The sequence below is a fragment of the Drosophila virilis genome, chromosome 5 (assembly GCF_030788295.1).
Source record: "Drosophila virilis strain 15010-1051.87 chromosome 5, Dvir_AGI_RSII-ME, whole genome shotgun sequence".
NCBI classification, from domain to species: domain Eukaryota; kingdom Metazoa; phylum Arthropoda; class Insecta; order Diptera; family Drosophilidae; genus Drosophila; species Drosophila virilis.
The window spans coordinates 6,786,635-6,812,213 of NC_091547.1; the positions used below are offsets into that span (position 1 = coordinate 6,786,635).

The window sequence follows — 25,579 nt, forward strand, 5'->3', positions numbered from 1 at the left end:
ACCTATTTTATAGTAATTGTTGTTCAAAATATTTAATTTGTGTTAATCCAAACAAAAAAACAAACCCACAAATATTAATAATAATGCAACAAACCTAGAAAAAAAAAAAAAAAACAGCTACATCAAACTTGAAAATATTTTGTAAAAATCGTAAAAAAAGAAGAAAACAATTCACAAAATCAGATATAATATAAGAAAAGAGAACAAAAAACAAAAACATTATACACACACCTATTTGCAATCGTAAAAACCAATCCCTAATTATTCTTAACAAAATGTTAGCGTAAGTTTTGGAATTATTTTTCAAATAAGTTTATGAAGATAAACAATACAAATAAAAAAAAAAAAAAAAAAAGAAAAGTTAATGCAAAAATAAAATAAAACAGAAACGCCCAACGACAAAGTAAGTATGCAACGGCTTCAATAAATAAAAAAAAAAAAAACAAACCTAAAAGAAAAAGCACATCATAATTAATTTTCCGGCTTCGTTACCATTCAAAGCTTTCCACGTTATATATATGTGAATGAGAAACATAATTGTCTAATATACTTGATTATTATTTATATAATTATTAACGAACATGTGCGCATTCAAAACAGAATGAATCAAATATAATACTTAAAATCTCTTAAAACTTCTCTCTGTTCGACGAACACTATCCCAAATAAATACAAATTATAATAGAACCATATCATAAGCGTTTTCTTCATACTCTGGAGGAGCTGCATAACAACGAGAGGACATACAGCAGCAGATATACAGATATAATAAAGCATAATCATAAATAATTGTAATATCACAATAGATGCAGTTTATTATTTCCTGTTGTTAAAAATTCAATGCACCATCCAAGAACATAAGACTGTCCACAGCGGATATGGCCAGATCCACGTCTCGCTTCTGTACGGTCTTCTTCTTGGCCTGAGCCGTATAGGTGAAGGCCTCGCGCGCTAACGATTCAATGAACAATTCCACGGCTTTTGTTACGGCAAAAACAGCCTCATTTGAGGCGATTTGGAGATCTGGATCCAGTTTCATTATATTTCGAATGCGAGCCATCGGCAGCTGTGTGAGTTTTGCGTCATGTTCGTGCTCTGACGTCTTGTTGGCATTGCCTAGAATAATATTAACAATTTCAAACAAGTTTCAAATATCATTCGGTGAATTGAATTTAAGCGTAAGCCTCTAACTTGTTTTTGCCTGTTCAGTGGTCGTGGAAGCCGGAGGATCAACATTCGCGGAGCTCGGTATGTTAGTTTGCTCAATCGCCTGCTCAACCTCTTCAGCGCCATGTTCAGCCGCGTCTATATTCATTTCATCGCCTTTATCAAAGTCCTGCCCCAGATCGGGTTCCTCGGAGTAATCATTTTGAAACAAATCCTCACTTGCCATGGCAACGTTTGATTTTCCGCTGCTTTCTGGTAAATAATGTGTTTTGCTTTGCCCAACAGAGTCTGCCGCCGCCAAAAAAAAGTATCGGCCTACCGCCACAAGCATCGATAACAGAGTCGTTTCAACTTGCAATCGCCGACAACTTGACAAGTTTAATCGAGGAAGAAGAAGAATAGCGTTGCAAACTATTATACACAATTTTCACGTGAATTTAATTGAAAAATCTTAATATGGATAATTCGAATAGTGAATTTAGTGAAAAACCAGCCCCACATGAGCATCAGCCGCGCTTAAATGAAGTAGCACAGAAATTCTTGGCCGATTTAGATGAGGAACGCCAGCGCCTGTCCGCCGAGTTCCCATTATGTGCCTTGCTAATTGACGAAGGTATAAAAAAAGAAACCAACATATAGCTTGCATAAATTGCCTACATATGTTTTTGATTGCAGCCGTGGACCGTGTGTACTGCACAGGTCGCATACCTGGCCGCGAGTTTTACGCCGACGTTTACAAACAGAAGCCAATGAAAATAACACAAAAGGTGTTCGTGCCAGTCAAACAATACCCAAAGGTAATACCAACAGAATATTAAAGTGCGGCTTACATAAATCGCTGGTACTTGCAGTTCAATTTCACTGGAAAGATTCTGGGTCCCAAAGGCAATTCACTGCGTCGCCTGCAAGATGAAACACAATGCAAGATTGCCATTAAAGGGCGCAGCTCCATACGTGACCGCAGCAAGGAGGAGCAGCTGCGAAATTCTGGAGATCCGCGCTATGCTCATCTACAAAAGGACCTCTTCCTAGAAGTCAGCACTGTGGCCACGCCAGCTGAGTGCTATGCACGCATCGCTTACGCCCTGGCCGAGATCCGTAAGTATCTAATTCCAGACAAAAACGACGAAGTCTCACATGAACAGTTGCGCGAGCTTATGGAAATGGATCCAGAGTCTGCCAAAAACATTCACGGGCCCAATCTGGAGGCATACAGGTACGCACCGGAATCGCACAAATCTTATTTGTACACATTTGAAAATCCAATCAATTCTTAATTGCAGATCCGTTTTTGACAAGAAGTTCGGTGGCAGCAGCGGCGCACCGAAATACTTGAATCTTATCAAGAGAACAGCGGAAAATCCGCCCGAGTAAGTTACTTGTAAAGTATAATTTTAAATTAAATTTTCTGTACGCATCAAATAAGCAACGGATACGAAACGAACGAGGCAGCATATAACAAATTTGAGCTTTAAACTAGTTGCTTAAATATTCACTTCGTTTAATATAATGCCATCCATTTTTAGAGCTGAGGAGGCTGAAGAGGTGGCCTACGAGTATGATCATCGCATGCCCAAGCGTAGCGCACCATCGGGCTATGAATACACCAAACGTAAGTTGAGCCAACGATTTGTAGCTAGAAAACCCTTAAAACAACTTATTTAGGGTGGGGATTGGGTATTGGGATTCAACCAAATAAATAATATCGATTGCATAAACTATTAAAAAAAAAAAAACAAGCATTTGAACGATGACTAATTTTTAAAATAACAAATTTTCTATTTATAACTTTATATACCTACTGAATTTTTACGTACATATAACATATTAAAAATGAATAATTTTATAGCACGCCCATCAATAATACCAACAAACGCAGCTGCATATAAACGGCCTCAGCCATACCAAACTGACATGAAACGTATGCGCGAACCACCCATCAAGTCTTATAAACCGAATACGTACACCATTCTGAAAAAGTATAAATAATACGCAAATTCTCTAAGAAAATATAAGTTGAAAATACATACACATATAAAAGGACAAGCGAAAAAGCGATGTAATAGTTACAAAAAAAATAATGCGAAAAAGCAAAAACTCTAAGAATAATATTAATTTGAAAATCAAGAAAACATTTCAATTTATTTTGGCCTTGGATGGAAACACACTTTTGAAAGCTACCAATTCCCAATGCTAAATAAATATGAAATATATAATACATTAATGAATATATATCAAAAGATAAAAAGTTTTTAATTTCTATTATAATGTTCACGCCCTATCACACTCCCTGTAAGTATTCACATAATTCGGCACGTTGATGGATGTGAGCATTCCGAAGGCCAATTAAATTATTCTTACATTCGAAAACTATTTAACTAAGTATGAAGTGAAAGAAATAAACGAAATCAATTTTAATAAACTAAAAGCAGCTGATAAATATTTGATTATAATAGATACATAAACAACGGCTTGCCAATGAGTTTGTCACTAGCAATAGAATTTATAAATAAAATAAAACTTTTATAACAGCCAGAGTGCTTATTAAATCGGCATCAAAAAGTACAGTACCACTTTGTTTATAAACAATTAAATTTGGATCAATGCATATATTTAAATATCAATGAAAAGTTCAAGTTTATAACAAAATATGCGCATATTTCAATAAGATAATAATAAAGACTATCAAATAAATTTATCAATTTTTTAAATTACAATAAATAAATAATATGCTCAGCACAATAACAATTATTCGATATTCAATGTAAAATTTGAACAAACGAATTACTTTTACAGCTGGCTGAGATCATTTCTTGAGCCGAGCGAGTCTCTATGGATGATCTGACCTCAGATACCTTTAATACCTTTATTTTATACATAAATATCATTGTCATGTTGCAAGCAACAATTCCATGTCTGAGGTATGTACACAAATATATAAATATATATTTGAATAATTTTTGATTACAATACAATGATTTTAATAAATTCAATATTGAAAAAAATAAAATAAACTAATTTATGCATATTTTTTTCTTAACATATTAATCAACTTGAAGTTTCCAGGTTAACGTAATAAATGTAGCAATTTTTTTAATATAATCAACTTCTTTGTTTTGAGGGCAAGAAAAGCATTAAAGTCTATACAAATTGTTAAATATTCTCAGCTTTTGATAACAAAACGATAAGCCACGGACTAACAAGTCGTTCTATGAATTCGTAATGAATGAATAATTATTTATATCGGTATATGATGTCATTTTATAGGTTTTAGAAAATTGATCAGTCCAATATGTATATAATTAGGTCTCTAAAAATTGTCAGCTTCATTTAATATACTTAATGTGTATATTTTATATTCTTGTAGGAGGAGACATCGGCTAGCATATAAACATTCAAGAGACTGTCGTAACGGACATAGGAATAATCATTCGAAAATCAATGATCTGAGCCTGGTTGTGCCATGCTTCTTATATAGGCGCCAAATCTTATGAATATCGTGCAGATATATCATCGATAGAAGGTCCTACGAAAATGCCGGTCGTAAATGTGATTTGGTACTTATATTTTTCTTAATGTTTCACAATATTCCGCATATTTGCAAGGGTATTTTATAATCGTTCATATCCGTTCATTCTTCTTTTGATTGATACGAAGTGTCCCACCCAAAGCTGATAGCTTTGTCAGAAGTTAACTGACCAAGTATTTATAAATATTTAATGATTAATGTTCATTATTATTAGTTATATACATATTTAACAATTTAAAAACTTATATTCTTCATACTCGAAATTAATTCTTAACGTGTGGGGCTACGCGCGATAGTATAAATTGCCTCCTGTAAAGGCTGCAATCCAAATTTGTTTCAACACCTCGTCGTACGGATTTTGTGCATAGTTGTAGGCTTCTTGGCAGGCTGATTGCCTCTGCATGTGCTCCAATATTCGATGATAGACATCTACCGCTGTCTGGAGCCGATTGCAGCGGCTTTCCTCGCACAAGTTTCGCTCGCTTGCGACAGTCGCACAGCTCTCCTGCGCCGTGGCAATGGTTTCTGTGTTTGGAATCATCTGAAGTGAGTACAGCTCAAATTAGTGTAATCCTTAATTTTTAGCTATAGATTATAGATTTTCACTTACTTTTTGGTATGCAGCAGCACAGATTTGATTCGATGACTAGATGTGTCCTGGCCGCGTTGCAGTTGTCGACTGCCGCTCGCAGGAAGCTAAACATGTTTCTGAGCCGCGCTTGGCTTGTGTCGCATGTCGGTTCCACCACCCTGGCGTTGGTGTGCCACTGAGTGGCCCATTGTGTTGTTCAGCCTGCCCTGCCATATGGCCTGCATGTCCTGCGCACATTGCGGAATTCCTACCCACAAGCTGCAGCTGGTCGGCTGACGCCCGGCGAGCTGCCTGCGCGAGACAGAGTCCGCGTGCATTGTTTGTCCCTATCGCGCGACCCTCTACGCCGTGCCGTGCTGTGCCGTGGCGGGTGTTTACTTCTTCAGCCGCCCCTATCCGCTCCACTATTCAGTTCGAGCTGTCGAGCGCAGCCAAGCAAGCGCTCACTATGGCATTCGGTAGGTCTCCATAAGGGTGAGTTTTACAGCATAAAAGGCTGAAATTGAAGTTTTAAACGATATCTGCATTGATTGCGCCGCACAATTCCTTCAGTTCTGTGCAGGCTGCATTTACAGCCATTGTCTTAATGATTATATCATTAAAATAAAGTAAACAATTAGCCTTTGTGTGTGTTTGGTAGCTTCAATTTATTTTACTTTCTCTGAGAGTTTCAAAATATTTATTTTCGATTTTGTATTAACTTAAGACACTTGTTCTCGTACATTTCATGTATTTGTTTAATTACTTTGTTCAACAAAATATAAGAAATATAATTTGCATATATAAAATTATATTTTCCATATGAACACTAGCTTTGATATATATTTTTCTGCTGGAATCGTATATTTAATCTAGATACTTAAGAATACATGCAAAACAAGATGTTACCCCTTTTATTTTTTTTTTGCTATTTATCTTGAGTTTGGTGGGCATAACATATTTAAGAAGTTGTGCACATTAAATATTTTTGGAATTTAGAAACTTGCTCGACCTAACTTTTTTGGCTAGGTTCAGAATATATAGCGGCAATAAGTACAAGGGAATAACAACATGTTTAATTGTATTATTTCCGTGGGCATATAGTTTTAATATTGTTTTATGTGCTCGCGGCTTGAGTTATTCATCCCATAATATTTCATAAGCATTTCTTCTCACACACATTAGTTAAGCAGGTCCAGCGCTGAGATGCTTGTACCTTACAAACATGGATTCGTCCATTCAATAGCTAGTCGGAAAAGTAGCTTTAACATTTTACCACTAAACATTTAGGTATGTATGTATCTGTATATACATGCAATGCAATTAAATATATTATTTCTTATATCTATATTCTATAATAATAAAGCAACACCTAACATAATTGTATAAGCAATGCTCCAATTGCATGGAAATGGAACCAAGGAATCCTTAATTCGAAAATCAGCTCATTTAACTACTCGGATTCAAGCTCGTCTTTGAGTGTGCGCAGTTCTGTAAGTCCTTCTGCCATAAAATGTTCAAGTGCCGGTGGTGCATGGGTTAAATGTGGTTTTAGATTACGGATATTCAGAAACGGGCTGTTGCAGATCGATAGACGAGCGAAAGAGCGCTCAGGATTATGCAGTTCACAGCTGTTGGCCAGCTGAGATTAGGGGCTGAGCTCGGAGGCGGGCTGGTTGGCGGCAGGCCAAGTTTGATGGTTATCTGGCGGCTCACATTAGCCGGCATCACGTAACATTCGAAGTTGTGGCCAGTCGCGTTGGCCAGCGGCACATTCAGGACGAACTGGTTGTCCAGACTGTAGATATTGATGATCGACTGGTTGCCATTCACGACGAGCTGCTTGTCCCGGTACCAGAGTATCGCATGGTGTATGGCTGAAAGCATATGAAGCACGATATATGGCAATTAATGCCCAGCTGGGACACACCCCAAGTGTCTTCAATTTACCATCATAGTTCTTAACCGGGCAATCGAGCTTCACACTAGTCGCATTGGGCTGAACATAGACGACTGCCGTTTTCTGATCGAAGTATGGCACTATTGGAGCTGCTGTGGATTTGGCCAAATTGCCGGGCGAACGCGAGGCGTCATCATCATCGTAGACATTCTCATAATCGGGGCTTGTCTCGCCGGCGGCGTGTGCTGTGGAGTACACACATACATTATAGGATAGAATGGAGAATGACTGAGCTGGGCGAGGCAAGGTCAACAACAGTAGCGAGCACACCTGGATAACGTAATTAAGGCCCAATTATGCACTAAATACCCACTCTATGCTGACTGACCATACTCTACAGATTTTCGTGTCGTGCGATAATCGAGCTTATCCGAAAATCGGCTGGGCCGAAGCTTAGATTCTCTAGCCGAAACCCTGACCCACCCGCGCCCATCTGACGACGACAGCATAAAACCATTAGGAAAAGGGCGCAGCCCAGGTGGCAGGGTGTCAACGCCCATTTGGATGACTAGCACGGCACATGCTCATATTCCACGAGTCTTCACATGCCATGTCAGCTCCTCGAGGTCATTATAAGTTTATGGCATAACAGCTTCAGCACACGGGAATTGTCAGTGAAGCGTTTTCGGGATTTGGACACGGACACGGACACCATATACTTGTATATTGATTTATGTCAAGGCTTCCCACACAAGTATTCACAATATGATGGTGGAGATACGTATTCGAATTGCTTGCGTCATTTGCACTCTTAGTCCAACGCTTAGGGTCCTGAAATTGGCAACCTACCCACACACACACACACAACAACACACACACACTCAGCGTGCGGTAAGTTATTTGTCCTGTTTATTAACACACATCGAATATCGAGCGTTTATGTATCTAGGACTTGTGCTAGTCAAACTCAAATAGGTCACAGTTACAGCAGCTAACCATGTCTGTGGCTAAATTCATTCATATGATATATTTATTGAACACTAGCCCACATCAAATACAAATATGATAAAGAATTCAAGAGGGCTACAAGCTCAACAATTGTTTTCTTATCATTTTCGGTAGAACAATTAAATGTGCTTTAAGTAAAAGTAATTTTATTGAATTGAATTTATCCCGCATAGACCAAAATCTCTTTAGTCTATCAGATTTTTTAAAATATTGTTTGGCTCGGGCTTATCTTAAGCTAGATAAGAAACAATCCGACTTAAAGATTGGTGGTTGTAATTAATGGGTTTCCGGGCCTTAACTATTTGGGCTCTGGGATTAAATAATAGTATAGTAGAAGCAAGATGTGCGCATCCGGAACAGATAGCCAAAGGTAACATAAGGCGACTGTTTCCACTCTACGAGATACTCATTTAATATATTAATAAACGTAAACACGAAAAGCTATTCATTCTTGCTGGATAACCCTGGGGTGAGCCATTCGAACGATGTACAGTCATTTTGTCGTGTTCATTCAACAGCCCCGGCTCCCAGTAGCTTAATTATTCAAAGTCACTTTAATCATGCTGATATTTTTAACAATGTGCTCATTGCCCCATTCCATGGTTGAGTCTGCGGTGGCACCAATTTGTCCATTGGTGCCCAACCACATAAATACCCTGCTCAACGCCGTCAGCCACAAGTGGCTCCCGAATTTCATTCAACTGTCATTGTTATGGTTGCCAAGACGCGTTTCCCATCAACGATGGGCACGAGCTCGTCTCGGTCTGTAAGGAAATTCTCTATTTCTAAGTACGTGTCTACGTATATACGTGACCATGATGATAGATAAGCTTTGTATGTCTCTATTCCCATAAATAATTGCGAATATGTAACTATTTGTGAATACAAAAACATTTGTTTATGTTTATTCATTAATATTGTGACAATTCGATATTTGCAAGCCGAGAGACTCATTCAAAGATTTTCACTCTGCTACACTGAGAGAAAAACGGCGAGCCAATTTGCGTATTTCATTCATCATTAATAAATAAAATGGTTAAGGCTTTGAGCGCGTATCAAGTTTAATTCTTACTTAATTTCTGATGAACTTAAAGAGGAATTTCTTATTAGTTTAAATATCCTAGTAAAAAGACGATTCATTTGAGTATGGTTGTTCCTAAATTGAAGTTATTTTGTTGTTAGTTTAAGATTCATTTAAACTTTTAATATTTATTTGTTCAATATTTATCTTAATGTGGCCTACAAACAAACAAAAAAGTTAGACCTTAAAGAAGAATTTTTTACTTGAATCAAGTTTTGGTTCTGATTTTTGCCATCTTTAGACGAGCAAAGTTCTTGATTTGATTAAAAATTGAAGATTTGTGGACGGATCATTTATAACATTTATCTGAATAATATGACCAAAAACTATGTAGAATACTTTGAAGCCTTAATTTCTATCGGTTATATCTAGCTTCAAGATTTTCATGAGTAATTTTGATCCAGTAAAGTTTAAATTTTTTCCTTAGCATATTTTTGGGTGTATATAATAATTCCAGTTATATGAAGTTGAGGAATTTTCAGCATTTTCCAAGTTGCAACGAATCAGCTAATGGCTTTGTTTTGGTGGCCAGAGAATATTTTTGTTTTTGATGCAGATGCATGGTTAGCGGTTCGTTGGGAAAGTGCAATGTTCTTGGTGGAAGAGGGGGTTGGGTTAATCCATCGATTTTGTGCCTTGCATCCAGTTGGCTTGTGGCATAAAACGCAGGCACTTTGTTGAAGGGCTCTCTTTTTATCGCTGTGCTGTAATCTTGGGATTATGCAAACCGAAGGATTGTGTATACAGCCAGATATTATATATTCCTCAAGAGTAGGCGCCATATGGAATCGCTGCCGCGGGCAACACAAAAGCTACTCTGAGATATTTGTGTGTGTGCAATATGTGTTGGGTATAGCTACTTGTGCCATAGTTTTCGCATGGAAATAAAACGAGCTAAGGCTATTTAAAAATGAAAAATAAATGGAAAATATGGCCGAGATTTGTGCACAACACATGTGCCAATTGGCAGATCTGTCAACATGACGTATGATTGATAAACTTAAAATGTTTCAGCCCAATATTTGTTTGGCAAGTCGATTGACCAAGCAATATAAATGGGATTTGCTCAAAAGATGTTTTCAATGTGAATAGTTTTGGAATATGTGTGCATAAAACAGATGCCAGAGATTAACTTAAGCTGCAAATATATGTAAATAAATGAATATATTCACATGAATGCCACAGCTATAAATAATTGTTTGTGCGTGAGTAAATGGAACTGCAATATGCTTGAATAATTCGAAAAATAAATGCCTAACTGATGGCCAGGAATCCATAAACATTAAACAGATTCAAGTTGAATTTCTTGAATCGTTCGCAAATGCAACCAAGATGAATCAGAGCAATGGATTTGTACCTGGCATTTGCAGAGATCCGATGATAGCTGCCAGCAGCAAAAGATGCGTCATTCTGGACATTTCGATTGTAATTAAGATAATTGCAGCTGCTTTAACTAGGAATCCTTTTCACTTTTCTGTGCGATATGTACTCTATATTTTTTTTTTTTGGTTTTGTTTTTATGTTTATTTATGTGCAAAAACGAGAAGCGCGAAACCCGTTCACTTGGAGCGACACTGAGACACTGAGAACTTTGCGTGGGTTGTTTTGGTTGTTTGGTCGGTTTGCCGTCGCGCGGAGAGCACACCACGAACCGTGTAGGACGACTGCTGGCGAATGCCAGCAGAACTCGCGATGCAGCATAAAAAATATACACATATAAAAAAGGAAATAAACGAAAACTATGCGAACGCTGATGACGATGACTCACAATGCGCTCCCAGACTTGCGGCCCAATTGCGAATTGGCGCAAGCTTCACAACGAGGATATTGGACATGTTCTTCTCTCTATTTCTCCGCCCCTCTCTCTCTCTCTCTCTTTCTCTGTGGAGCTACACTGAATGCTTCGTCGACTTCCATTTGCCATTTCCCCATTTGGTATTCATCGCATGCCCATGCGCAAAAGCGACCACTAAATGAAGTTACGGCTCCAGCAAACTTCACAAAATAACAACCAGTCCGTGGCCTAAATGTCGTAAAACTGTTGACTTATGGAGGGTGTATATATAAATGCATATATGTATGCACTCATAAACACTGCCTAGGTCAGTGCGACACACATGTTATGCTCTACACTGTACAGAAAAGGGATACAAACAAATCATCCAAGAAGTAGGTAATCTTTAATTATGATCGAATCAATAATATTTTTCATTACCAATTTTTATCACTCTACCGCCAAAATAATGGAAGTGATAGATTTTCCGAATTATCATATTATTGCTATATCATTTTAACATTTAAGAGTATATATATTTAAAGTTGCAAGTCTCTTGAAATTAAGGACAGTGTGTGGGCGTGTGTGTGTTAGTGTATGCATGCATGCATGTATGCATTTATGTGCATATGTATGCATGCATGTTTCTCTTCTAATACCAAACGCAGATTATTTGTCGATGTGCTGCAAATTAAAATAAAAACGAATTCAAGAATTCGAGAATTCAAGTAGGCTCTGCTCTAAGTACTCGTATGCATGTATGTAGGTATCCGGACATGTATGCATACATGTGCGCATGTATGCATGTTTGTTTTGTATATATGCAAGCATGCATACACACATTTAACATATATGCAAACTTAAGACTTCACCCAAAAAATCTTTGAATTGCGTTTCTATCGAGGAAGCTTAAATTCTAGTGTGAAACACGTCTAAATTGTTTTCATATTTTAGCCAAACCCCGCTCTTAACTTCCACCTTATTCACATAAGCTAACTACAGTGAAAACTTCAGCTTCCTAGCTCTTACGGTTTGGTCTGTGCGTTGATCACTAATCAGTCAGTCAGTAAGAGATCTATACAAAGATTTTCTTAATACTAAAACGCATTGCTGGATAAATATAGTGATATAATAAAAATACACGATATGCATATCCATGTCTACATTTCTTGTAACTACCATAAAAAGATTGCAAAGCATTTTTTGAGTGTATGTTTACATATGTATTATGAGTGTTTACTTCTTTTTGCTTTGTGGAAGATTGAAATTCTTTAGCACATTTGCTGACACTTCCAATTCCAAACAATTATTTCTGTTTCCTTTGCTGGGGACTGTGGGTCCTGTTTCATCCATTACGGGCTGCTCTTTTGCACAAACACCAGCAAAACAACCCCCGGCACACACCCACGTCCGCACACACACACACGTCCACAGACACACACACACACTGACGAGATACTAGTCTGGTTTGACATGCACGTATGCGCCGCGTTGCCAACTATGTTGAGCACAGCCGGCATACCAATGCTTAGCTCTAGGTTCTAATGCTCTCTTAAATGCGCACGGGGTCTCTTAGCTGCTGCTCACTAATGGAGTCTGCGCGGCGACTGAGATGAGCGAGAGATACAGCTACTAAGATCTCTAGAATGCTTTATGCTGGCAGCGCGCAGCTTTTAACCGACCGACACACACACACACACAACAGTCACATAGATATATGCATATGAATTGTCGCGGTTGTTTATTTGATTAATTTGTTTCCAAAGTTGTAAAGAAAATTCTCAGAAATTCGGTGAATGCCGCCGCCCAACAATGTGTGCGTTGTCTACGTGTAAATATAAATATTTGATTAATATCCTGAGCATTGCTTAGCTGCAGGCGCGAACATGTGCAGCATTCGGGGTGTTGCTGGGGGAGCTACAAAATCTCAGACTGCTGACTGGCCCCAAATCTGAATTTGCGGATGTTTACAAAAAACTTGGCACCCAGGCAAGCAAGCAACCAGGCAGCCGGGCAGTCGGGCAACCAGGCCCAGTCCCCAACAGAAGACAAAACACAAACAACAAGATGAATGTGAAATACACACAAATACATGCGCTCATAATGCATAATGCATCCGCGAGATACTCTCTCACTCACACAATACGCACTTTGTTTTATGGTCGTAGATTAATTTTAATTGTTTGTTTGTCTCGCTTGCAACTCGAAACATATCAGCAAATGTTGCATTGCACATTACATGTGTCCACAAGCAGAGCACAAACATGACACTGTCTGACAGTCGTCGTCATATCTTGCCGCAAACTGCATCTGTGGGATGCGATCCCCCAACGTACAGAGCCACCGCTGCTGTGGTCTCTCCAGAGCAAGTAAATCACAGTGCCTGCCAGGGCAATCGACGGGCTTCCCATACAAAACGCTGGGAACGTTGCGATTTCATTAAGCAAATGCACACTGTAAAATGGAAAATGCCAACTTGAGATGTTTCCCGGTTCTGCAGATGACTCTGCAGCGCTTCTGGGAACTTCCATGTAAGAGGAGCATGTAGAGCAGTCAGAGCATATTAAAACGGCGAGCAGCAGCAGAAGGCAGTTCGCAACGAAATGTGCAGTGCCAAATAAATTAATGGAATTCAGCACAGGAATGCCTAAATAAGATAAACATGATATAATTACATTTTTTATGCTTTCGCGAGTTGCATGCCAAATTAATTGCTAACCGATTGCCTTTAATTTAACCCACATTTGCTGCAAGCCAGGATGCTGACGCTTTCACATATGTTTTTATTGCCATTTTGCGCAAAATACAGTTCGTATGTAAAATTGGACACATATATATTACCCAGCTTGGCCTGGACAAAGGTTATTTTTTAAAATTTGTTTCTCACTTATATGCGGCATGTGCAAAATGCGAATAATTTCCTTCTAGCTAAAGCTTTCCATTATCACTCTGCTGCATAGAATATCATCAAATGAATGAAAAGTTGTTAGCAATAATTTCCGCACTTTTGAAATGTATTTCCAGAGAGATCTTTGAAGGTGAGCTTGAATCCATTCGGATGGTTATCAGTTACCACTGAAATTGTTCAAAACTTTGACTTTTTTAAAGACATATTAAGAGAGCAATTAAAGTGGTTTGAACCCGGTAGAGAATTGCATTTACGCACGTCACAAGCCAGATGCTAATCTGCTTAGACATGACAATTATGCTTGTTGTTGCAAATTAATCATTTGAAAATAAACAAATGCTAATTACATTTAATAGCAATTTAAACATTAATTATCTCCCAGTTCGCGTATCAATAATTTATAGATTGTATGAAATATTAATCATACGCCCTGCTGAGAAATATTCTAGAAACTTCGAAATACGCGGATGTTTCTTGTGCTTAGCAACTTGTTAAATAAGTTACTTCAGTAAATTTCATTTTAGGTATCCATATCAAATAAGAACTCAGCAACGCCGTTTTATTGCTTAAAAATGATTTGATCTCATAGTTATTATATACCTATATATGCAGCTTATTATTCAGCGAAATCCGCATGATTATGGTTGGCCTAAAGCCAAATTTCTAATAATTCATATATGTGCATTCCATATTTATTAAATAATTGAAAGAACTTGCTCAAATTCTAGGCAAATAGCGCCTGAATTGCTCTCAAAATACAAGTCAACGCATGTTTCTCTTTGATATAGGTGCGTCGCTCTCTTTAGGTAACTCTTTGGCAATGCCACAGACTGTGCGCTCTCGCCCGCTCGCCCGCTCGCCCGCACGTCCGCATGCCACCACCGAATCACCGCCGGCCCAGCTCCGAGGTCGACGTCATTTGTTACTGCACTCTTGTGCCGACCAGTTCGAGTGCGAGTGTGCGTTAAAGCCGAAACGAATACCCGAACCCGAAACCGAAATTAGCCGAGTGTTTGGAAAAGTTATTTCATAAATTCGCGCCTACGAAGATAGTCCAACAGTCAAGCTTTATGCGGAGATCACGGTGCTTGGATTCGGAAACGTTATCGTCCAGTAATTAGTGAAACTTTTCCCTGGATTTCCTATACATTGTTTATCTGTGACAAAGTGTAGAGCGTGCGGAGTGCCGAGTGCAAGAGTTGGAAATCAAAATACAAAACAAAATAATTACAAAGCCCACCAAAAGAAAAGTGCTGAATATGTAGGCTGAAAACTGGGACGCTGAACTCTTCGAAATCGACTTCAAATTAATTACTCGGCAATAATTTTGGTTGATTTTATTTTTTTGGAAAATCACAAGAATAATAAACACGCGATCGAACAAGCAGCCAAAGACGCTAACGAAGACGACGTGTGACACAGTTTAACATTTGGACGACGTCTTTGGAATAGTATATTATTCCCAAATACATTATCATATTACTTTCGAGTGTCGAACAGTTAAGAGCGCTCCAGAAATCAAACGAAAAATGGTGTCGAGCACAGCCCTAAAAAAAGTTCTTATATCAGGAGTGCTGCTCATCACGGGATGTTGCCTGGGTAAGTTGTATTCCGGCGGTATGATCGTATGATCTATGTGCAACGGAAATCTGTTGCAATTGTACGGTTTAATGTAAGTCGAGCACTTCGGCACAATCTAATCTGTGTGCTTATTGGGACCCTTTGAACTGACTTAATCGCATGCATCAGATTCACATGCATCGAAATAAGTATTCGAGCATCTAAATAAAAATGATTGTGTGTCTCTGGAATGTGTTGGACAAGTTGAGTTTGAGTATACAAAATATTTAGACAGCTCGAACTGACTCACACTCATTCCAGAGGATTAAATAGTATCATGTATATCCTGATTCATAGTCACAGATCTTATAAAGAATGTCTGCATTTATTTTGGAGGTGTGACAATTTTTCTACGTGACAAAATTCAAGCGAATACGTTTAACACCGAATATCTTGGAAGTCAAACTGATTCACATTCGGGGTTACCCAAAATACTCATAATATATATTGAAGCGTGTTAGAATGACATTTCATTGGAATAATGTGGAAGCTGTTGGCATTTGAAAATCAGTAAACAAGTTCCGCACTTAAAGGTTGGCTAATCAATCGTACAGCTATTGCTCAATCAGCGCAAACATTAAACGAATAGATAAGTGTAATTGCTACCTGTTTGTGAATATTTTCCAAGCATGTGTTGTGAATGCAGCGCGCTTTTCAAACAGTTAAATCTCATAATTTATTGGCGAAAGCTGTCACATTAATGCAGTTATTTATCACGATCAATAGACCGAGTGCAGCTTGCACAAAACGAGCACTCCCTCGTTCAAGCAGGCACTCATTCAATAGGAAGTGAATATGCCAATTTTGAATGGATGGTACGGTATGAATGCCGCCAGCTCGACGGGGAGTGCGATTCATTCGCGTATCGGTTACGCTGTTAATTATTCCATAGGTGCCTAATAGGCGACAACACAACAAAAACAACACCAACAAAATGCCTCAGGAAGTAGGCAACAAGGCGCTGTGCAACAGTAACCAGGTATACCACCAGGTAACTGGCAGGGTAGGAAGCGAGTGCGAATCTTGACACACCGCAGCTCCTTGGTTCGATTTCGGTTAGGCAAGCGTGTCGAAGGAGCGTGAGAATGTGTGTTTTGCAGCTCGTAACCTCCCTAACCTCCCTTAACCCCTACTAACCTTAGGCATTCTTCTTCTCTCTCTCTCTCTGCTTGCGTTACCCTTTGGCCATAAACAATGCGATTGCAATCGGTTTGATTGGATTGTTAAAAAAATGTGTTTTACTTTCTCAAGGCAGCCAAACTACCAAATGGCCATCAATTTCTTTTCATCAATATAATACTCAAATCTAGCCTTGCATGGGTAAATAAGCTAAATGGATCCTCAACAGCACAGACCTTATCTGTGCGCTTGTTTGTCTACCTTTTCTTGTGCATCTTCGGAGCCTCCTTTTCGGGCGGGCATTAAATTTCACGAGCGCGAATCTAAGAAACCGGAGCGCACAACATCTTCGCGCTGTCTTCCAGTCACGATGCGGAGGGGCTCGGTCTGTGTCTTTTGCATAATTCTCTGGTATTTGCATACATATGTATATTTATTTTGGAATCTCTGACTCATGCCAGAAACATAGATGTGGCTGTAGCTGTTGCTGTTGCTGGAATTCGTGAGTATATATAACCGGAGATACAAAATGCAGATACGACAAGTTTGCTGCTGTCGCGCTGCGCTTTATGTTTAGCCGCCCGATTCATTCGCATTTTCTCATTCTCAGTTCAGTTCTCTCTCTCTCTCTTTCTCTCTCTGTCTTGGTTTCGTACTCGTTCGGCGGGTGCATGCATCAGATGGGGGCACAATGGTATGGGTAAGGGGCATGCCGCAGAGCAGCAAAGCGAGTTAAACCAACTCGTAACCAATTCTCGACAATTAAAGAATCAATTTACTTAACAGAGCTGGCGAATTGGCGGCTGCCGCTGCCCCCTCCTCAGCTCCTGCTTCAGCTACTGCGGTGCGGGTGCCGGCTTGAGATACAGGCAGGGTTTGGCTCGACTGTGTGTGTGAGTGTGTGTGCACTCAACTGGGGCAACAGCAGTCAGAGGCGGGTATTATTATTTGAGCATGTGTGTTGGCATGGCGACTCCCATGTGCAGGCAATGAATGAGTACTCGAGTGCATATACAAAGTACTCGTATATACTCATACATACTCATACGTGCTCATATGTACTCGAATGTACATAAATTGTGCCACATTAAAACATAAAAATTAATCGTTTTGATCGGCATAATAATGAAGAGCTCTTCATGTTGACGATGATGATGATGATTCAGCTGCAGCAGAAGCCGCAGAAAGACAAATTTATGCTGAATATGGCCTCATAAAGAGTTAAGCTCTATTGTATTCTAATAGAATTTCGAACTATTTCATTTAGCCGTATGTTTCGATTAATTGAATCAACAAACATTTGTGAATATTTTGTTGAGTTATGAAAATTTCATAGATTCAACATGCTGTTGTTTATTTTACTTACAAATAACGAAATTGGAAGTTTTTATTTTAAAAGCCAATTAAGTACTCCGATTCGAAAAGAGGTTTTGCGATTTCGACTGTTTTTTTCTTTTGAAAATTGTAGTTTTGAGCGGAGTCGCAATACGATATCGGGCTCTATTGGTTGTTCTTTCGATTATGTACGACAGCACATGAAAGGGAATGGCCGAGGCCTAGCCATAAATAACAGCAGAGAGAATAGAACTGAAAAAAAAAGCAAAGTAAAAGAATAGCTGTTGCCTTTTGCGCTAAATAGTTGGCGGTGCTGGAAAAGGAGTGCCGCATATTAATTACATGCCACAGCCACTTGAATGGAACACGAGCCCTGGGCCAAGCCCTGCCCCCCCCAACCCCAACCCAAACCTAAGGGTACCCAAAACGCCAGTCGCTGGTTCCCGGCTTGGAAATGAGGAGCATTTTAATATGCGCTAAACGTAGAAGCACTTGGACTTGGACTATGTTTCGACCATTGCGATGTCTATGCTATTGTTGACCTATTGGATTTGTTGGGGATACATGCATATATATATATATATACCTATAAATATATATATATAGATACGAGTAGCTGCTGCTGCTGCTGTTGTGGTTTTTGGCTATGTGCCCGCATCCCAGCACTTGCCCGACTCATAAGTGCCGACACGTGCACTTTGGGCAACGGGAAACTTTGTCCATGCCCCTTGGCTTCGGCTCTGCCATTGCCTCCGGTTGGGCCTCCCCTTGTCGGTGTCTTCGTGTGTGTGCCAGAAATTTTAAGGCGCTGGCTGGCGCTGATCATAACTCTGTTGAGGCCAACTTCATAAGTGAAATCAATGTTCTGGGCACTTTTCCCCCTCTCTCACTCTGTCTCTCTCTCTCTCTCTCTCTCTCTCTATGTTTGGCTTGTCGCTTTTGTACAAGTGTAAGTGCATATGCATGTACCGGGCCGTAAATTAGTAATTTGTGTTTCGAATCGTACTTTCATTTGCATTTCTTTGGGGTTTGGGCACTTGATCGCATTTGCAGCCCGCTTCAATTGATAATCGATTATGGGACAACACGCCCAATTCAATAAATTCTTTTTAATACTTTTTCAATTTGAACAGCTTTCAATAATAGCCAGAAAATTCGTTAGTACGACATCTGTCGATTTTTCTAATTTCGCTAAATGCAATCCCCTCAACCAGGCGCAGGACACGCGGCCTTTCAACTCCAATTGTATGCGAATATTTAGTGTGTGCATCTGTGTGGGTTATTTGTCAATGGATGTCTGTCCGTCCGTCCGCCCGTCCGTCCATCAGTATCTGGAGTCTGCGTCTGCGTTCGTTGCACATCTGCCTGGGGCAGTGCGTAGGTAGACCTGGTTTATGGCTGTGTCGGTCTCTCCCTCGGGCCGTAACCTGATCGTTCTTTCACAGAACCAGAATGCCATTATCATTATCCGCTTCGCTTCATGTCTCTATCTGCCACCACGCCACACAAACAGCATAATTTTCGGCTCGTATAACGCACTCGTCAGTTGGCCAGACGGGCTAACCTGGACTGAGACCGGCAAAGAGACCGTCAGGGTCAGTCACGTAGGGGCAGGCAGGCAGGCAGGCAGGCAGGCAGTCAGTCAAACAGCCAGACACGAGAGTCAGTCAGTCAGACAGACGGACAGACAGGCAGGAGATCAAAGATCAGAGCTGCAAATGCGCTTTTAGGCCGCTGCCACAAATGAGGCACTCGCGGGCTTATCAGGTAGTAAAAATGCTGCACTTGGATGATTCCAGTGACTGGGCACAAATCCAGAAACGGGCACTGAGCCTTAGCCCTGGCTAACCAGTGGTCAGCGGCAGCGTCATTCGCATCGTCATCTTCAGGCGCATTCGGGTCAGCTCTAGGGGTTATTAGCCGAAATTTTCGGAATCATTGTGCTTATGATAAATTGTTTTTAGCCCAATTCTGAGTACCAATTAAAACAGGAAAACAAGCTGGAAACAACAACAAAAACACAATCAGATACAATTGTTATCTTAAACATTGAAAACATGACAAAAAAAATAAGAAGATGCTGATTCTCATGAGAATACATGAGCCGAGGCCTAAATATGAAGCATTACAAGAGTTTTTTGGCCTAATGATAAAAAATATGCTACTCTGATTTTAAACTTTGCTGCATATGTACGTGCGATAAGGTGTTGTAGAAGGAATCTGGTTAAATTAATAAATAAAAGATTAAAATAATAAATATAAGGCAGCTGAATAAAAGTAGAACTTCAAAGAGTTCAAATAATACTCGACAGAATCTACTCGAAAACCATTTCAAGAACTATTTTAAAAATGTATAAACAATATATTATAATTCGAAATGAAACCCGAATATTTTACGAAATTAATTCACACTTTTTATCACTTGAACAAAGTGTAAACAAACATTTTTCGTCGCTGCTTTGTGCAATATTTTAAGTCCCTTTGGCTCTGTGTTCCCGGTTCATTGGCTTCTTTCTGGGAAGCAGAAGCGACCATTTCTTGTTATTGTTATTTGTTTAATTTTATGGCTTAAGTTTACGACAAAGAGAAGTCGACGGGGTCAATGGGTAAGTGTATGTGCATTTTTTTATTTGTTAGTTGAGGAAACGTATCCGCACAAAATACGTCCGAAAGGAATGCATCTCGAGAAACTCAATTCATCGTAAGAGGGGCGGGAGCTGCTGTGGTTCCGTCTACGCTAAAGCAATCCAAGTTCAGTCACCCACATTCTGGCACATGTCTGCGTATCCGTATCCGCAATGCATTAGCTGCTGAAATCTAAGCCCACTGAATGTAAATACCCTGTAATGCGGGTAAAGTGGGGCTGTTATTTAAAAGTAACCACCTTTATTTTCGTTTATGTTCATTTTAAGATCTCTGCTGCTAACAGAACAAACTTCTTTAAAATAACCAATATACCAATTTTCCCACTTTCAATGGGTATATGAGATAAACATTTGAATTAAATACTTCACCCCGTAACTCTTATTAAACTTGCAAAAACAATTGTGGTCCTGCATTCGCAAAAATCTTATGCAAATCTTACAGGGTATTCTTATAGTCGCGCTTTCTGCTTAAAGCTGTTCCTAGCTGTTTGTTATTGTGCGAGTGTCCGATCTATATGCGAAGTAACAATTTCAACACGCAACGCTGAGCAGCCGCGGCGACAAGGAAAGCGACAAAAGTGGCTATAATAAAGTGTGTGCGGGTGCGGGTGCGGGTGTGTGCGTGTGTGTGTGTGTGTGTGTGGCAAAGAATAATACAATAAAGACAATAATAACAACAACAACAATAACAATAACACAGTCGACAGCTCTAACACACACACACACGCACACACACTTAAGCGAGACGCCAGAAATGGCAGAAGCGAAATACAAATGTAAATTTAAACTTTTTTTACAATCGCCCCCCGCCTCATCACTCCCGACACTTTGTCTGCCCCTGGTAGCGAGGGTGTGATATATCTGTGTGTGTTTGCGTGTGTGTGTGTGAGTGCGTGTGTGCGTGTGTCAGCCCGTGCAATGCAGTTGCCAGAATAAAAATGGACGTTGTTGTGAAATGTTTTTCGATTTTGTGTCCACTGTCGACACCACTAAAACAAAGTGACGCCAACAGCGACAGCGACGCCGACTGCGACGCAGACGCCAGCAGCGTCGTAGTGGCAGCTACTGCGCGTATAAGCCATGCCAACAATGTTGGCCGCATTCCCCGACCCCTGGCCCGAGCGCACATGCACATGTGGGTGCGGCGATCGGCCGACCGACACGGGGTGGGGTTGGCGGTCTGTTTTCTCTTTCCATTCGCTTATTTTAATTTCTGTTTTTCGTATGCCCCGTGCACCCGAGTTTCATGTGACCCCATTTCCGTGAAATGTTTTTCCATTCGGCTTTGACAAAATATTCGTATATACACACACTCATATAATTCTAGATGTGTGTGTGTACGAGCGATGAAAAGGAAACGGTGAATATTTGAAACGGGGGAAAATGCGAATTGTCTTAATCTGAAATTGCAGCTGCTGCTCCTATCTATCTATCTATGTATATGTGTATCTGTATCTGTATCTGTATCTGTATCTGTATCTGTATCTGTATCTGTATCTGTATCTGTATCTGTATCTGTATCTGTATCTGTATCTGTATCTGTATCTGTATCTGTATCTGTATCTGTATCTGTATCTGTATCTGTATCTGTATCTGTATCTGTATCTGTATCTGTATCTGTATCTGTATCTGTATCTGTATCTGTATCTGTATCTGTATCTGTATCTGTATCTGTATCTGTATCTGTATCTGTATCTGTATCTGTATCTGTATCTGTATCTGTATCTGTATCTGTATCTGTATATGTATCTGTATCTGTATCTGTATCTGTATCTGTATCTGTATCTGTATCTGAATCTGTATCTGTATCTGTATCTGTATCTGTATCTGTATCTGTATCTGTATCTGTATCTGTATCTGTATCCGTATCTGTATCTGTATCTGTATCTGTATCTGTATCTGTATCTGTATCTGTATCTGTATCTGTATCTGTATCTGTATCTGTATCTGTATCTGTATCTGTATCTGTATCTGTATCTGTATCTGTATCTGTATCTGTATCTGTATCTGTATCTGTATCTGTATCTGTATCTGTATCTGTATCTGTATAAGTATCTATATCTGTGTATGTATTTGTGCTTGCTGTGTCGGTATATGTATTTGTATCTGCATCTACATTTGCATCTGTAGCTGTATCTGCATCTGAATCTGTATCTGGATCTGTAAATCTATCTGTATCGGATGTAGCAGTGGTGGAAATGGATATGAGCTGCGAACTGTTTAAATAAACATCAACAGAACACTTTGATGAGCAGCCCTAATGCATTGCCAAAACAAAATACGCCGGTTTGAATTTCAATTTAATTCAAACGTACAAGTGATTAGCCAGCAGGAAATGTGGGTCATAATGCCCCAACGCCTGCTATTGCTGCCACCACACTACGTGTCGGTATTTTCATAGCTGTTTTTATTACCCTATTGTTTTTACCAATGATCACATTTTTTTTTATGAAAATACCCTGCAGTTTGAATGCTCTCGTAAAACTTAAGATGATCAGATCGTAAAATGATTTGAAATTCAAGGTTGAGATCCACCCACCTATTTTGTTTAATTTTGCTTTGTGGTTTCAGTCTCCCGATTATCAGGAGCCTATAAAAACAGATCTTTTTGTAAAGATTTTTCACGACAACGTAATCAACTGGCAATCCATTAACTGAAATTATTAAACAAATGCCATAAATTCTTTATTGATTGCAGCGTGATCATATTCATAAAATTTGACAAAAACTTTTTATTGCAGTAAGATATTTCAAGAAAATATTTAATTTTCTTTATAATAATATCAAATTGGATATGAAAACAATTGCATTTGTTTCTTTCTTTGGTGCTTTTATTTAATATAATACAATAATGCTCTTTGCAGTTCACTCTTATCCGTCAATCACGGAAGATGATGATGATGGAATGATGGCTGATGAGTACGACTACGGTCCCGATGATCAGAGCGTTGCCAGTCAGCCAGCCAGCCAGCCAAAGCCGACAAATATTGCAAAGTTTGCCGTGCCGAAAGCCAACAGAACTGTGACCAAGACAGGAATTCTGGGCGAAGATGTTTTACTAAAGTGCGATGAAAAGATAACAAAAGGTGTGTACAGAAAACAAAATTGATTTAGAACTGACCTAACTCTGATGTTCGTTTCAGATGATGTAATACTCTGGTACCAGAACTCCAAGCTTATCGCGAACGGACAAAGTTTATTACTTCCAAACTTCAGTCTAGATCCGAAGAGTTATGATCTGACAATACTGAAGGCGAGTGCCCAGAGTGCCGGTGACTACTACTGCCAAATTCTGCCCCAGAGTGTGTTCGTGCACACAAAAGTCATTTTGGGAGATCATTCGCTTGACGTCATCACGCCGGAGAGCTCCAAGTCTGCTCAGGATAGTTTGCATCGATTTGCATCGTTGATGTGGCTACTGACGCTGGTTCTGCTGGTTCTGCATCAGCACAAGCATTAGTTAAGTTTAATATTAAGCAGCGATTTATAAAACGTAGCCTGGATACACTGAAATTGCATCTCTGTCTCCCTTCTGTCTCCAAACGCTAAATAAGAATATTAAGTCTTGTTAATCGTGAAATTTTCTATTTTGTAAAGACAAACGATTTTATTTATTAAAAACCAAAGTATACAGAAGTACATTTAATTTCTATTAATTTAATTGATTAACTTGTTGTTTTGACAAACTAATAAATGATACATTTAATTTAGTGTAATTTTTAATTCATAGTCTATGTTAGACAATTGTTAAATCGTTGGCTAATTCAGGTATCCTTAACTGAAATTGGAAATTTAAAAATATTACCTTAAAACAATATCAAATACAATACAAACCTTAGCTTCAAATTGCGAGAGGGTCGGCTAAGGGTTCTTACCAATTCATAGCCTTAACAAGTCCAGCTGACTTCAGGATTTGGCTTAGGCCTTTGCTTATAAGACATAACATTTTAAATTCTTAACTGCCCCTTCTACTGAAAATGTTGAAATCCCCAAATATTTTCATAAAGAAATTGCGGGCTAAATTTGATCTGAGCCCAAAATTGGCATCTACGAAATATGGCCAGATAAATCCAAGATATTTATGTTTTGAAGCTGAGTATTCATCAAAACCATTTTTTTAAAAAACAGTTTGGCTTGGGTTTCAGTTACTTCAGTTAACTTTGGATTCTGTTGCAGACCTTTAACTTGACCCTTGGTTTGTCTTTCACCCGACTGATCGCAATGAATACAATGATGAAATTTCGCTTTATTTATATCGGTATGTATATATATATTCTTAATGTCGCATTAACTAAAGTAAAAGAGAAAAAAGTTACAATATTTGTTTAAGACACTGGCTTTTAAATATGTATGTTTGTTAACAGGTCGGCTCACGAAATTAAGTTTTGCATTTGCAAAATTCATATGGAACTTTATTTTATTTGAAAGTTGAAACAATCTTTGCATTGATTGCTTGCAATTGGCACGTTTATTTTCAATGTTTCAATACTAATATTATGATTCTTAAATAAAATATAAGTATACAAAATATATTCTCATATTTGTGTGTGTGTGTGTGTATGTGTGTGAGTTTTGATTTGAAGCATGCGATCATGCATAAGTACATATATCATTGATCTGTATGGTCAGCGGTTGCACATATAGTATATACGCATATATATATATATCTATGTATATGGCCAATGGCAATTTCAGGTATTGTAGCTAACAAATTTCAATCGAAGCCAAACAAATAAGCGACTATTCTCTCCTCACCTGATTATAGTATATGTGTATATATACGATATTATTACATAAGTACTTAATAACACGTCGTTTGTTCAATCTCTTAATTTTAAGTAAGTATCTTCCGGATTCCTTATCGTTCATAGTTACCCACGTTTATTTTCATTTCGTATAAAATAGTACATGTGCGCGCGTAT

General features: G+C 38.9%; 4 protein-coding genes across 7 annotated transcripts; 2 read left to right on the plus strand and 2 right to left on the minus strand.

The window, feature by feature from the left end:
• Window positions 1–744: 744 nt before the first annotated feature.
• On the minus strand, window positions 745–1,470 carry PolE4 (DNA polymerase epsilon subunit 4). The gene is made up of 2 exons (XM_002050875.4): window positions 1,192–1,470; window positions 745–1,116 (listed from the first exon to the last, which is right to left on the minus strand). Exons 1-2 carry the CDS (start codon window positions 1,391–1,393, stop codon window positions 830–832), a joined length of 489 nt encoding a protein of 162 aa, XP_002050911.3. The 5' UTR covers window positions 1,394–1,470; the 3' UTR covers window positions 745–829.
• Window positions 1,471–1,559: 89 nt separating this feature from the next.
• On the plus strand, window positions 1,560–6,419 carry qkr58E-3 (quaking related 58E-3). 4 transcript variants are annotated; one of them, XR_011417040.1, is made up of 7 exons: window positions 1,560–1,780; window positions 1,843–1,964; window positions 2,019–2,383; window positions 2,451–2,537; window positions 2,694–2,779; window positions 3,964–5,242; window positions 5,321–6,419. XR_011417040.1 is itself a non-coding variant. In XM_070210489.1 (6 exons), exons 1-6 carry the CDS (start codon window positions 1,624–1,626, stop codon window positions 3,969–3,971), a joined length of 825 nt encoding a protein of 274 aa, XP_070066590.1. In that variant the 5' UTR covers window positions 1,560–1,623; the 3' UTR covers window positions 3,972–6,419. The 4 variants fall into 4 exon arrangements, 2 of the variants coding, with proteins under 2 accessions (XP_070066590.1, XP_032292624.1); XR_011417041.1 differs by having other exon boundaries at window positions 3,964–4,088; window positions 4,535–6,419; XM_070210489.1 differs by having other exon boundaries at window positions 3,964–6,419.
• Window positions 6,134–10,926, minus strand: LOC6626266 (uncharacterized). The gene is made up of 3 exons (XM_002050872.4): window positions 10,614–10,926; window positions 7,218–7,412; window positions 6,134–7,144 (listed from the first exon to the last, which is right to left on the minus strand). Exons 1-3 carry the CDS (start codon window positions 10,672–10,674, stop codon window positions 6,834–6,836), a joined length of 567 nt encoding a protein of 188 aa, XP_002050908.2. The 5' UTR covers window positions 10,675–10,926; the 3' UTR covers window positions 6,134–6,833.
• A 3,940-nt stretch (window positions 10,927–14,866) lies between these two features.
• Window positions 14,867–24,293, plus strand: babos. Its single transcript, XM_002050871.4, has 3 exons — window positions 14,867–15,537; window positions 23,522–23,743; window positions 23,801–24,293. The coding sequence occupies exons 1-3, from the start codon at window positions 15,468–15,470 to the stop codon at window positions 24,115–24,117; spliced, it is 609 nt and encodes a 202-aa protein (XP_002050907.1). The 5' UTR covers window positions 14,867–15,467; the 3' UTR covers window positions 24,118–24,293.
• The last annotated feature ends 1,286 nt before the right edge of the window (window positions 24,294–25,579 follow it).